The following is a 14,180-nucleotide window of genomic DNA, read 5'->3' as shown; positions in this document are numbered from 1 at the left end:
TATTTTTGAAAATACAGCAAGGAGTCTGGAGGGACTTTTAAAGACTAATACATTTATTAGGGTGATAGGACATAAGCTTTCATGTGTCCATCTCAAGATCTTTAAAAAGCTTTATCATCACAAGGCTTGATTTAATTATTTTCTGACATAAAAATTCCTCCTTCAATGGTCTCAAATTAGGCACCCAAAATTATCAGTTGCTTTTGTCAGTTCTTTCATTCTCTCTTTCCCCATTTCTGTTTGCAGTATTAAACTCTCTTCTAGTCATTGTAATTATTCCTACTGCATTACATTTGTGAATTTCTTCTGTTTTGTTTTCAGACTCAAAAGCTTGGGGAAGAAACAGTGTTTGTGGGTTTGGATGTTTTATTCCTCTTCTTTTTTTTTTTTTTTTTAATGCTGTCTAGTGATTCAGATCACAGGCAATTTCTTGATGAACTGGGCTGTAAATAACAGAATAATACCTGTTTGATAATGCTTGTAAGCCACTACTTTGCTTTCAGCAAGGCATAACATTTGTAGGGGGGAAAATATTTGCTTTTAGCTTCTGTGTAATTATTTTTAAACCTTTAATTTAGAAAGAGGTCAAAGACTTGGTATAACTGTAACAGACAAGCTATTCTCAAGAAAGTCAAAGCCAGTCAGGTATACCCCTGACCTCCCACTGCAAAGAGCATGCTGAACAAACATTCATCAGTGCAAATTGCCTTTTATCTATCTTGCTTATTTTTTGCTTAACATAGAACAGTTTTTGGTGTTTTCCCTTAGCACCTTACCTGACCAGCTAATGTTGCCTGTATACGCCCAATCTTGGGTGAGAAGTTAGACCTCTGCCCTGAATTGGGAAATGTTCACATAGACATAAGAACATAAGAACATAAGAATGGCCATACTGGGTCAGACCAAAGGTCCATCCAGCCCAGCATCCCATCTGCCGACGGTGGCCAATGCCAGGTGCCCCAGAGAAGGAGAACAGAAGACAATGATCAAGTGATTTATCTCCTGCCATCCATCTCCTGCCTTTGTTCTGAAGGCTAGGGCACCATACTTTATCCCTGGCTAATAGCCATTTATGGACCTAACCTGCAAAAATTTATCAAGCTCTTTTTTAAACCCTAATAGAGTCCTGGCCTTCACAGCCTCCTCGGGCAAGGAGTTCCACAGGTTGACTGTGCGCTGTGTGAAGAAAAATTTCCTTTTATTAGTTTTGAACCTACTACCCATCAATTTCATTTGGTGTCCCCTAGTTCTTGTATTATGGGAAAAGGTAAATAATTTTTCTATATTCACTTTCTCCACACCATTCATGATTTTATATACCTCTATCATATCACCCCTTAATCGCCTCTTTTCCAAACTGAAAAGTCCCAGTTTCTCTAGCCTCTCCCCATATGGGACCCGTTCCAAGCCCCTAATCATCTTAGTCGCCCTTTTCTGAACCTTTTCTAATGCCAATATATCTTTTTTGAGGTGAGGAGACCACATCTGCACGCAGTACTCGAGATGTGGGCGTACCATAGTTTTATATAGGGGAAGTATGATATCTTTTGTCTTATTATCGATCCCTTTTTTAATAATTCCTAACATCCTATTTGCCTTACTAACTGCCGCTGCACACTGCGTGGATGTCTTCAGAGAACTATCCACTATAACTCCAAGATCCCTTTCCTGATCTGTCGTAGCTAAATTTGAGCCCATCATGTAGTACGTGTAATTTGGGTTATTTTTTCCAACATGCATTACCTGACACTTACCCACATTAAATTTCATTTGCCATTTTGCTGCCCAATCACTCAGTTTGCTGAGATCTTTTTGTAGTTCTTCACAATCCCTTTTGCTTTTGACTGTCCTGAACAACTTGGTGTCATGTGCAAACTTTGCCACCTCACTGCTTACCTCATTTTCTAGATCATTGATGAACAAGTTGAACAGGATCGGTCCCAGGACTGACCCCTGGGGAACACCACTAGTTACCCTCCTCCATTGTGAAAATTTACCATTTATTCCCACCCTTTGTTTTCTGTCTTTTAACCAATTCCCGATCCATGAAAGGATCTTTCCTCCTATCCCATGACCACCTAATTTACATAAAAGCCTTTGGTGTGGGACCGTGTCAGAGGCTTTCTGGAAATCTAGGTATATTATGTCCACTGGGTGCCCCTTGTCCGCCTGTTTATTAACCTCGTCAAAGAATTCTAACAGATTAGTTAGACACGACTTCCCTGTGCAGAAACCATGCTGACTTTTGCCCAACAATTCGTGCTCTTCTACGTGCCTTGCAATTTTATTCTTTACTAGTGTTTCTACTAATTTGCCTGGTACTGATGTTAAACTTATCGGTCTATAGATAGACTACTTTGCCCCTGTGGATGGCCAATGAATTCGGTAGGATTCTGAAGATCTGGTAATAAACCCTGTTTTATGATACCTTACTGTGTGTCTCACTAACACAGAAATTAAGTTTTCTGTTGTAGAATTTAGGTGCTGCATGTAACATGGACTTCTCATGATAAAGATTAGGCATATTATCCTCCCATTAAACTCTTACTCTCTCTGAGGGAAAAGGAGTTTTCTGCTCCAATACCTCTGTAGCTCTTGGAGGACAGCTCTCCTTCTCTGGTGATCACAGCAAGTATATCTACAGTAGCCAGTAATCTAGCCATATTGGAAGATGTCACAAAGACATCTGAAATTAAAACAAAAATGCTTGCTGTTCTTGGACATCATAGGTATGCCTAAATATCTAGGGGCTGATTTACCACTGCCTTACTCCAGTTATGCACCATAGATTTAGAGTGATTACATTGAAGGGGGTGGTGGTGCTGTCAATGGGAGTTGCAAAGGAAAGTTTGAGCTTACCTGGAGAGCTAGGAAAGGGTTAAACTAACCTTCCTCTGAGGGAGGGGATTTAGGGGGCAGTGGCAAAGAGATAATGGGAGTTAGAGGAAAAACTCAAAGGTGAAACTGAATCACAGCAGCATCCCTCCTTTGTTCGAAAACAGAAACAGAGGAGAGAGGATGAGAATGAGCACTTCCAAAACAGATCTCCTAGGTTCATAAGAAAGCATTTGTAGTGAAAAGTCTAGGTCGTCAGGAAGGCTAGGGCTACACTGTAGCTGTAACTCGAAATAACTGAAGCAAATTGTGTTATTTATTTCAAACTAACTTATTTTGAACTTTGGTGCTGTCCACATGGCACCAAAGTTCGAAATAAGTGGCTATTTCCAAGTTTCTGCTACCCTTCATATAGTGAGGGTACCAGAACCGGAATACCATGCTCGAAATAGTGCTGGTATTTTGAGAGCGTCATTTAGCAGCGGAATTGCTATTTTGGGATACATTTGTGTCCTGAGATACCAACTGTACTGTAGCTATATCTGAAAGGTTTATTGTTTGCATTGTTTGGGGGTTTGAAAATTATACCAGAGCTGGTTATTTGTTCCTTTTGTTCTCTCCTGTAACCAAGAATCTCACCCAGTGAAAAATCCCTATGTTTTGCTTTAATTAATGTTTTGTTTTTAAAACTAAGCCGTTTACACTGCTTGCAAAGATAGTCTTGTTTCAATAATCGAAGATTTTTTGTTTTGTTTTGTTTTTTTCTTAACAAGTACTGGCTGGTCCTTTGTGTCCTACAGGAGCTTAATACTATGCGCTTGACTGCAGACATGTTACCAGAGAGCTCTCAGCTCCCCACCTGGGTTCTTGTGCATGCTCTTGTATTTCTTTCCAATGGCTTAGGAGAAGGAAGTTGGGGTTTTTCCCTCAGGGATGAGATTCCAAGTATTTCTTTCTTGGAAAGGGAATTTTGTACACTTGGTGGTGGCAGCAACTGATTGATTCAAGAAAAACTGAAATCAGGAAAACTTTTCCCTCTCTGGTAACTGCAGAGACAGGGCCTAGTAGCATTTTATGTGGCTAGCCTGCCCATATTACCTGCATTCCAAGAGCTGGGGTGGGAATAGAGAGAAGAAATGAAGTGTAGCAAAGGCAGGGGTCCGATTGAACAGCTAGCAGGGGTCTGATTCAAAGTCCATTAACTTCCAGTGGGCTTTGCATCAGGCCCTTGGTGATCAAATTAGACCAAGCCTATTACTTGAAATTTGCTCCAGTCTTTTTAGTAGAATGTGACCGAGACCCCAAAGTTGTGAGAGCATAAATAAGATTTTTTTCAGTGCCCCTCTGAACCTTTCTCTTAATTGTGGGAAGTCTGTAATTTGGGACATTTTTGGTGCCATCAACAGACCCAGCAGGTGATTATTGCTTGAATGCTCAGGGACTTTTTCTTTCTAATTCTGAGTATGTAGATGTGGCAGTTGCTGTAATGTTGGTTGTGTTTTTAGCTAGTCTTATTCTCCTCTGGATTTCTCTAGCTCACTGCGTTTCTGGTGGCTCATTTCAATTTAGAAAGAACTGCTGGAGAGTCAGTTTATTGTAGAAATAGCAGGAGCGCGCTTAGTAAGGAATGCTCCCACGTGGAGAGTCATATTTACAGAAACATCAGTTCTTTCACTTTATTTCCCATAGCATTAGGTTAAAGTGACGCAAGATTCAAGACATTATATCCTCATATAATTCCTTTGGCTATGTCTACACTAACCAGGAATATCGACAACTGCTATGCAATTTTAGGTATGCCAATTGTAATGACATAAAATGCAACTCTGTAATACAATGACACAGTCCTTACCCAACATATTCAAGGTGCCACAGTGCAAATGTTGAAAGAAGCCACTTACAACAAGGCAAAAGAATAACCAACTGAAATCTGTTTTGCAGCTGTCAACATTGGTCCATGTCTTCGCTGCAGAATGCTGATGAGAGCACTGCTCCCGCTGAAGTTCCTTAATCCTTGTGGCTCACAAGGAGTTCTGGGGTTGACATTGACCCTGGAATGTGCCATTTCATGCATGTCTGAAACAGTGCCCTGGAAGATTGAACTTAAACGTTCTATCTTCTGTGGCCAGTGTAGACCTAGCTTTTTTTTAAAATAGTACCCTTCCTGAGTGCTATGTCATTGGTGTCAAATAACAGGTCCACTGAAGGTATGTTTCCGATTCCCATTGTCAGAACTTAACTGCAATCTGCCCATTCTCCCAAGGCACAGCATGCTTTCATTTACCCCAACCTACCTGCCACTTCTTAGCAGACATTCTGAATGCACATAGTGAGCAGGGGATAGAATTCCAGCACCAGACCTATTTGAAGGGACCGCATCCTTCTGTGCTTCAGAAATATTGCATCTGGTGCCACAGGGACTCTGCTGAAAAGTCTGTGAACCCACTGGTTATTATTTTGCCTTTTTGTAAGTGGCTTCTTTCAAAGTTTGCACTGTTGCACCTTGAATATGTTGGGTCATGACTGCGTCATTGTATTACGGAGTTGCATTTTATGTCATTACAAGTATTTTAATAATAATTTATCTTTACTGACAATTGTCCTACAATTTTGGATCTCACTGTACACATTTTGTGTACTCCTCATAAATGCCTACAGATCTCCGCCATGGCCTGAAAAGATCTGAGCAAACCAAGACGTTGAGTTACTGGGCTCACAATGGTGAACATGGCCCACTGTGTGTGTGTCCGGTTATTCACCTGTTTGTTTATTCTCTGTCCTCTATTGACGTACGTGTGCAGAGATTTGATTATAGTAAGTTATGCAGCAAGGTATGCATTTTCTTTTTGTTTTAATCTGTATTACTCTCTGCCTCAGAGTGATTTTATGTTCCCTTTCTTAAATACATGGCTAGAATCACTTGGAAGAAGAACCACCTAATATGTGTCAGCCATTAATGTTTATTCCTGGGAAGTTCAACACAATGGCTAGCGTAATCTTCAGGATTTAGCTTTCATAACATAGCCTTACTGTGCCTGATTACTGATCATGAATTTGAGACAGTTCAATACGCTTAGCAATGTCCTTGATAAAAGGTCAAGGAAAGCTGAGATCCCCTGTCAGTTTTATAGGGCTTGTGTGGGACTCATGGTTTGGGTTTTTTTGTAAGAACAGCACTGAGAGGTATAGTGGTTTTATCTGCAACTAGAATCTGAATCAGCTAAAGTTGTTACATACTTGTTAAGTACAAATATCATGTTTGGTGCCGTACAAGACAGACAATATGGACAGTCCCTGCCTGAGTTAATTGTACCTCCCAAAGTGCAGTATTGCTGTGGAATTTTGCATTTTGACAACCAAGCTCGAATGCTTGACTTCTGAGGGCTGTCCGGAATGGCAGGTTCTGAACTGCTTTTTCTTAATAGAAACTGTGGAACTTAAAACCATATTAAATATCAAGTAACCAGGTCTCCATTTGTAGTGGAAGAATTTCCAAGGGTCCAGCAATGTTTTTACTTTCATAAGTAATGCAGCACACCCAGAGGTTCTGGTGCTATGAGCAGCTAAGTGTCAAGGTGTCAGGGCTCAGACCTGACAGGTCCTGGCACAAATTAAGCACCGCAGGCAACTATAGATCATAGCTAGTTTGTGTGTGTGTGTGTTTAGAGTAAGGCTTTTATCTTTAGAAGTCTTTATAGGACAGAAGTGCTGCGGCTGGTCAAGGGTAAAAATAGTTCTGAGATTTCAATGGCTACATTCCATGTCTGGAGCCTGAAATCATGAATCAGGGCTCAATGTTCAGTCTGTGAGAGACTAAATGAGAGAGCTGCGCAACTGGAGGCCAGAGGAGAGCAGCTAGCTGGGATGAGTCTGACCTCGGCATCAGTGATACTTTGGGAGGGACCCGTGCTGCTTGTACAGTCCCAGCAAGGTACCGTATGTTAGTATATGGGTTCTGGCAGTTTGTCTTACCGAAAATAATTAAAAATGTGCCACGCCATGCAAGATTTCTTGCTGAAGAGCGAATGAGATTTTTAAAGAGTGGTTCTACTGTGTGAATTCATTCTGTCAGTGGTCTGTAGCTGTATATATTAAAGCTGCCTGAGATCTAGGATGACCTGTATTGATTTGAGGGTTGGTTGCAACTTCTGGCGACTCAGTCCCATCAGAATATAGTTTTGGTCCCAGGATTGTTTCTGTTTCTTAGCATAAATTCTCCTTTTGTGTTTTGGAAATTTCCAATATGCATATCCCTGCTGGAATATAGGGCTGTTAAAATAATTATTGCTTTTTTTCAGCCCCTCTGCTGTGATGCATTTTAAACAAGTTTTCTAGCATTTTGAAGCTTCATCCATGCATCTTGTCTCAAGACTAGACCTCTGTGACAGGGAAGCATATACGGTGCATGCCGTTCTGTACCAAATCTGACTATTCTGAAAGAGAAGGTAATTATCTACTAAATACGCCATTCCCCAGGAAGGATAATTTTGTTCTCCAAGCAAGTTCATTAAGAAGGCTACTATCAAAGTTTTAGGCCCAGCATTTTCCCTTTAAAAGTTGTTTTCTCTGAGAAGGTTTTAACTCTCACGTATCTATTAGGCTCTTGTTAGTAAGATCTGGAAAAACAGTCACCATTTTTGTGGTTCATGATATGATGCATAAATCAAGTTGTAGTGTGTATGTGTTCTTTGCTGTCATTGCACCTTGGGCAAAGCTGTGCCTCACATGCTTGCCTAGCAGCCATGCGCAACCCTACCATCTTTCTGCCAACTAGAGTCCTGGCTACCCCTCCACTACTCACCATGTGCCCTAAGCTATCCTTGCAATCAAAGAATTGCTCTGAGTGTCTATGCTATGCCATTCTGGCACTCTAGGTACATTGCACAGGCCTAGCCTATAATACTCTAGCTCCCTGGCACAGTAATGTGCCTCATGACGAGCCATTTAGAACACAGGAATGGCCAAAATAGGTCAGACCAAAAGTCCATCTAGCCCAGTAACCCGTCTTCTGACAGTGGGGAATGCTGTAGGGACTCTGCCGAAAAGTTGAAAGAGGTGTCCCAGAGGAATGAACAGAACAGAAAATCATCAAGTGATCCCTCTCCTGTTGCCCATTCCCAGTTTCTGACAAACAGAGGCTAGAGACACCATACCTACCCATCCTGGCTAATAGCCACTGATGGACCTAACCTCCGTGAATGTATTTAGCTCTTTTTTGAACTCAGTTTAACATTCTAGCATTCACAATATCCTATGGCAAGGAGTTGCACAGGTTGATTGTGCGTTGCATGAAGAAATATTTCCTTTGCTACCTATTAATTTAATTTGGTGATCCCTTGTTTTTATAAAACAACAAGAAGTCCCGTGGCACCTTATAGACTAACAGATATTTTGGAGCATAAGCTTTTTTGGGAAAAGACCCGCTTTATCATGAGGTGGGGGTTCCAGAGGAGGAACCAAGAAAACTTATGTTCCAAAATATCTATTAGTCTATAAGGTGACACAGGACTTCTTGTTTTTGAAGATACAGACTAACTTGGAGAGCCCTCTGATCCTAGTTTTTGTGTCACAGAACAAGTAAATAACTTTTCCTTATTTATTTTCTCAGCACCAGTCATGATTTTATCGACGCCTATCACATACCCCCTTAGTCTCCATTCTGGTTTCCAGGGGGACTGAAGTTGCCACCACTTTGACAGAAAAACATAAGACCTCAAGGATGATCCCAAGCCCATAAAACTGGACTGGTGGCAGTGTGTGTGGAGTGTTCTTATAGGTTTCACAAGACAGCTGGCTCAAAAGAGGGATGATTCTGGGAAAATGTGAACAGGTGGCATCCTTAAAAGGTACTGGTGTGTGAGCCTATTGTATACTATCCTAGCACCTGCACTTGACATGGCTGTGTGCACAAGTGCTCTGCTATCTTAGCAACCATTATGCAGCAATTTTTGCTTCATTTATTCCACTCTAGCATATTGCCTCTCCAGAGCTCTTCTGACACTCCAGCTATGCCATGCCATTTTCACTTGTAGCTCCCAACTTGCAAGGGTGATTTGCAAAAGTAATTAAGGGGATGGAGTCTGGAAGTTAATTCTCACAAGCAAAGCAGCTTTTGGAGTAAAGTTTCAAAATCAAAATAATTTCACTGCAGTACATAGTTATTTGTTTGGACTTGGTCAGCAAGAGGTTCAGGGACCCTGACAGGTAAAATAGTAAGCATCTTATATTGTGAGGAACTAATTGTCTTTATGTGAAACAAGGAAAATACAGTAGAGGTAAAATCAGACTAGTACAGGGGGATGAAATATTTCACAACTTCTACTTCTCTTTGTACTGAACACAAGAGAATGCCAGTTCAGAACTGTCCTTGGTCATCATGTTAACTTGCTTATAGCTCTGTTTGGTGTGTTAGGAGATGCAAACTCCAGTTGCTGGGGCGTTGTCAGAGTTACTGTCACAGACCCATTTATTGTCACGCCATGTTGGACTTGAGAATCAGCAGATCTTTTAGGGGAGATGTATATTATTGTTATTATTTCCCTATTACAGATGGGGAGAATGGGGCCCAGGGAATCTAAGGTTATGTCGTCACTAGACATAGAAGTCAACTGCAAATAGCTAAAACTGCCTACACAAATTGTGTAGCTAAAATCGATTTATCTGCAGTCAACTTCCATGTCTGTCTACACAGGGGAACGTTGATGGGAGCGTTTCTCCCTTCGGCCTTCATTATTGCTTACCTCTTTTGAGGAGCACAGGGGTTGACTTTGACACCTGGCAGCATCATTTTGCATGTGCATGAATTCAAACTGTGGAAGATTGACCCTGAGCAGGTCGATCTTCTGTGGTAGAGTAGATGTAGCCTCAGTGAGGTATCTAAGGCTGCTGCTACACTACCACTCTCCCGTCGGAGGTGCCAAGGTAATGAGGCAATTCAAAGCAGGCTAATGAGGCGCTAACTTGCGTATTCAGTGCCTCATTAGCATAATGGAGGCCAGTGAACAGACTTTGAATTGCAGATGGACAGTGAAGATGCGGGCAGCTTCAAAATAAATGCCCCACTTTGAGATTCCTTTACTGCAACAGAACTAGATCCAAGTAAGGAAATATTGAAGTGGGGCGTTTATTTCGAAGCTGCCCTCATCTGCAGTGTCAATCTGCAATTCAAAGTCTGCACTTTGAAATTCGCACAGCTGCCATTATGCACTGAATATGCACGTTAGCGCCTCATTAGGCTGCTTCAAATTGCCTCATTACCATGGCACCTCCAATGGGGGAGCAGAAGTGTAGTGGCAGCCTAAATGTCACAAGAAGTCAGTAACAGGGACAGGAATAGACTGCAGTAATCCTGCCTCCCAGTGCCCTGCCTAGCTTTCCTTCTGAAAAGTTAATTAGGGGTTCTATTTTGCTTTGTGGGTTAGGTTAGTTGTTCTCATTGCACTAAAATAGTTTGGTAAAGAAATGACGGGGCAAAACTGTAATGGTGTAAAGGTCTGACACAGCTATTAAAAATATCAATAATGTGCTGCAGTTATTTCCAGTGCCTGCTGTTTAAATGTGATATGTTTGGCTTACTGCAGGTGGAATAAATCTATGCATATGGAGCACCAGAGAGATGGGCCCAACTACTGTTCATTGCTTGTGTCAGGTGTTAGAAAACTGTAAAGGATCTACAGGTTTTGTTCAGTTCAGACGTACATTGAAAGGGTCAGCTCTCATCTGAACTGTTCAAACAGCCTCATTCTGAAAAACTGCACTGTGGTTCACTGTGACATGGGCTCTGAATGCCCTCTCGGCAATCCAGTACCCTCGGAAAAGCACTTGGGGGTTAGCTGAAGTCCAGATTCATGGCCCTGGCCATTTCTCCATTGTATGTTGTATAACTGTGTCTTTCCCAAGAAACTCCACATTAGCTTGAGATGACCAAAAATGGTCTATTGGGGTTTTGGGAGACTTTTTCTACTCTGAAAAGTCAAGGCTTGGGAATAAGTAGTGTTCAGCTTTGGTTTGTGGATTTATTTATTTATTTTTTAATTTGGAGGAGCAAATTGTGGAGGGGAGGAGGAAGAGCATCTTCTACATTTTGCCATATAAAATGAGGGGAGCAGCTTCTTTAGCTCTATGGAGATGAAGAGTTGTTGAAGTCTGTTGGTTTTTGTGGCAACCCTTCCTAGTCAATTAGTTGGTTGTTAGGAATGGAAATGGATAGGTGAAGGTGAGCAGTGAAGCCAGAGTTTGCTCAAAGAAGTCATTCTCCTTCATATTTCAAAGTGCGTGTGCTTGTCTGTGGGATCCTTCCTGACACTAGTGTGTTAGGTAGCTTTTTACCTGCCACTATCACAGAGAAAACCACATGGGGTTTTTCTGTGGCCATCTGAAGTGGCTCCTTGGTGCTTCACTTCTTAGCTTGGAAGTTCAGTAGAAACAGCTGCTAGAAAGTGTAGGATTATAAAAATGAGAAAATAATCAACATCAAACTGTGCCATCAACTGCTCTCACAGCCTCCCTGGGAATTCCAGAGCATGTACTTCCTAGGCTATTTCCAGCTAGCATAGCCAATCTCTTTTGGAGCATGAGCTAAGAAGCCCATCATGTGAGAGATGCATACATAGTCCATTTCTAAATACAAGGCTTGGCAATATGCAGAGTTCCTTGTTCCAAGGTGAAACACCCACCAGCTAATATTAAAAAGCAGCCGACTGTTCCTTTTTACATCATGAATAGTTCTCCCAGCTGTCTCTTGAGTTGATGAAATTTTAAGTTGCAGGAGATGAGCAATTCTTGAGAGAGTGAATAATTAATAATGGTGGTGATTTTGCCAAAGTGAATCAATCACATTTCAAATTTAAGTTGCAAGCAGAATTGGAAGTTCATGCCACTTCGTGAAAAGTTCATGCAGCTCCTTCTCAAATGGGATGTTTAGTAATCAATTAAGCACCAATTGTAAAAGGCCCCATAAAATCAGAAACATGAGCATCGTAGGTCTGGAAAGATGATAGTAAGATAAATAAAATCTTTATAGGAAAGTGAAAAATGAAACTGAAATTAAACTATCCAAAAGATATGTTCAAGGTGAGGTAGACACAGAACTGCCACATGTCCACATTTTCTGGCTTTTCCCAAGATAATTTTGAGAGGAGTTTTCAGGGCAATTGTCCATGTAGTTGGCTTCTGTTTTGTTTCCAACACAGATTGAACCATACATAAGAGGGTGTTAGATTAAGCAAATTCAATAATCATAATTAAAATATCAATTAAATAGTAGTTAATCTATCTGGCTGGATCTGTCAGCAGAAATTGTACTACACTTTTACTTTCAAAGCACAAAGCTGTAGCACCTGGACGAAAGGATGAAGTCCATCAGAAAGCCATAGTAAAGATAGCTGCCCTTGTTCAGCCACAGTGGGGGGCAAAGACATACTTAATAATCGACTCTCACACACACACACACTCACACACGCTATTTTAACCTTTAAAAAGCATAAAAACTTCCCACAGTCTGAACATTGAACATACACTGTATTTTTCAAATTGAAGAGTGCATACTAGCAATGGGGCAATGTTACTTTTAATGATATGCACATCTATAGAGCATTTAATTTCATATAATCCCAAAACACTTCACAGAAAAGATTCACTTCAACCATGAGTAAAAGGGTGACCAGATGTCCCAGTTTTATAGGGACAGTTCCAATATTTGGGGCTTTTTCTCAAATAGGTGACTATCGCCCTTCAACCCACCCTGATTTTTCAGGACTGTTATCTGTTCCCAGTCAGTGAAAATCATGTTTGAGGTGAACTGTAGTGACTTTAAAAGAGAAGACAATAGGCAGGATACAGGAATTGCCATAGCAGGTCAGACCAACAATCTGTACATTCTCCCTGATATTGACCACTACCAGATGCTTCAGAGGAAATCTTAAAATAGACAGTTATGGAATAGCTTGTTCATAGGGAAAGTTTCTTCCTGACTCATTACTGGTTGGCTTATGCCTCAAATAATGGGAGTTTATATCCCTTCTTAAACAATTTTAAAATCCTCCCTAATGTAACTGTGGATATTCTCATTATCCATATACATTTCTAATCCTATTATGAATCTGGCTGAGGACTAGAGGAAGAGGTGAAGAATATCCTATTTAGGTAAATATGCATATGGAAGGCAAGAAAAGAGAATGTAGTTTTCTGAGCTTGAGTTTGGCTAGGGCAAAGAGGTGGGCAGTACTGAAGCACTGCAATATCAGAGCCCTGACTCAGCAGGAAGAATGACATCTACTGAATCACCAGTATTCCTTTCTGCCATCCCCTCCTCCCTAAGGGCAGGTCTACATTAGGCAGGCAAGTTGATGGTAGATACTCAGTTCTAGCTACAGCAATTGCATAGCTACAATCAACTTATCTGCAATCGACTTACCTGGCCATCTTCACAGAGGGAGGTCAACAGGGCAAAATCTCTTGTTGACTTCCCTTACTTCTTACGATATTGAGGAGTACAGGGGTTGACTACCAATCCCAGACAGTTCAATTTATCATGTCTCTACCAGGTGCGTGAAATCTAACTCTGGAAGGTCGACCATGGTCAGGTCAATCTTCTGCGTGGTCTAGACATACGCTAGGACTTAGCTTATTTATGCAAAGAACTGACAGAATCACAGCACAAAATGGAGGACCTTCAAATAATAGGCTCTAAACCAGGCATGTCCAACCTGCAGCCTGCGGGCCGCATGCGGCCCTGGACAGCTAGTAATGCGGCCCCACAAGATCGTAAACTTTTAACATTATTATGTGATTTATATACATTAACTATATTATATATTTTATATGTGGCCCAAGACAATTCCTCTTCACTCAATGCGGCCCAGGCAAGCCAAAAGGTTGGACACCCATGCTCTAAACTTTTTGGGCCAGATCTTGAGCTGTAACCATAGCCAGCTTCTATTCCAGTGATCCTAGGGGATGAGTGAAAGTCATTTCAGCCTCCTCCATAATTTAGAGCAATCTGTGGGCTACTTTAAATTATGCCAGCTGGAATGGCATGGCTTGCTTGGTTTTCTGCCCCACTGGTTATGAACTGCTGTAGCATATGGCATTTTGGCTACCTCCTCTCTTGTGCCTGGAATGCATCCTCATTCCCTTTCTCTGCCCCAACCGCTGCATACCTCAGATTCGTGCCACAAGTGAATTACCCTATGTAAGAGATCCCCTAGCTGTATTTTTAGGGCAATTTTCCAACTAATTTGTGTAGCCTGAGCAGCACAAAAGAGTTGGATGAAGAGCCCAGAATCTTGCCCTTTGTGTCAGATAATGTATGTGTCAGTTCCTGGAAAAGTCATGGTGAAGGTAAA

At 41.3% G+C, this 14,180-nt stretch overlaps 1 protein-coding gene across 4 annotated transcripts in view; it reads left to right on the top strand.

Annotated features, from left to right (window-relative positions):
• TSPAN4 (tetraspanin 4) overlaps positions 1 to 14,180 on the top strand; it is a 668,631-nt gene that overhangs the window by 309,903 nt on the left and 344,548 nt on the right. Inside the window, exon 1 of one of the 4 annotated variants that reach the window (XM_074997845.1) lies at positions 6,638 to 6,766. The exons of the other annotated variants lie outside the window; for them this stretch is intronic. Within the exon in view, the coding sequence (XP_074853946.1) occupies positions 6,700 to 6,766 (67 nt within the window). The 5' untranslated portion in view covers positions 6,638 to 6,699. Of the gene's footprint in view, positions 1 to 6,637; positions 6,767 to 14,180 lie in introns of those variants that run through there. 4 annotated transcript variants of the gene reach the window in all.

Source organism: Carettochelys insculpta, chromosome 6 (genome assembly GCF_033958435.1).
Source record: "Carettochelys insculpta isolate YL-2023 chromosome 6, ASM3395843v1, whole genome shotgun sequence".
Classification (NCBI taxonomy): Eukaryota; Metazoa; Chordata; order Testudines; family Carettochelyidae; genus Carettochelys; species Carettochelys insculpta.
This window is presented reverse-complemented; position numbering and strand designations above follow the sequence as displayed.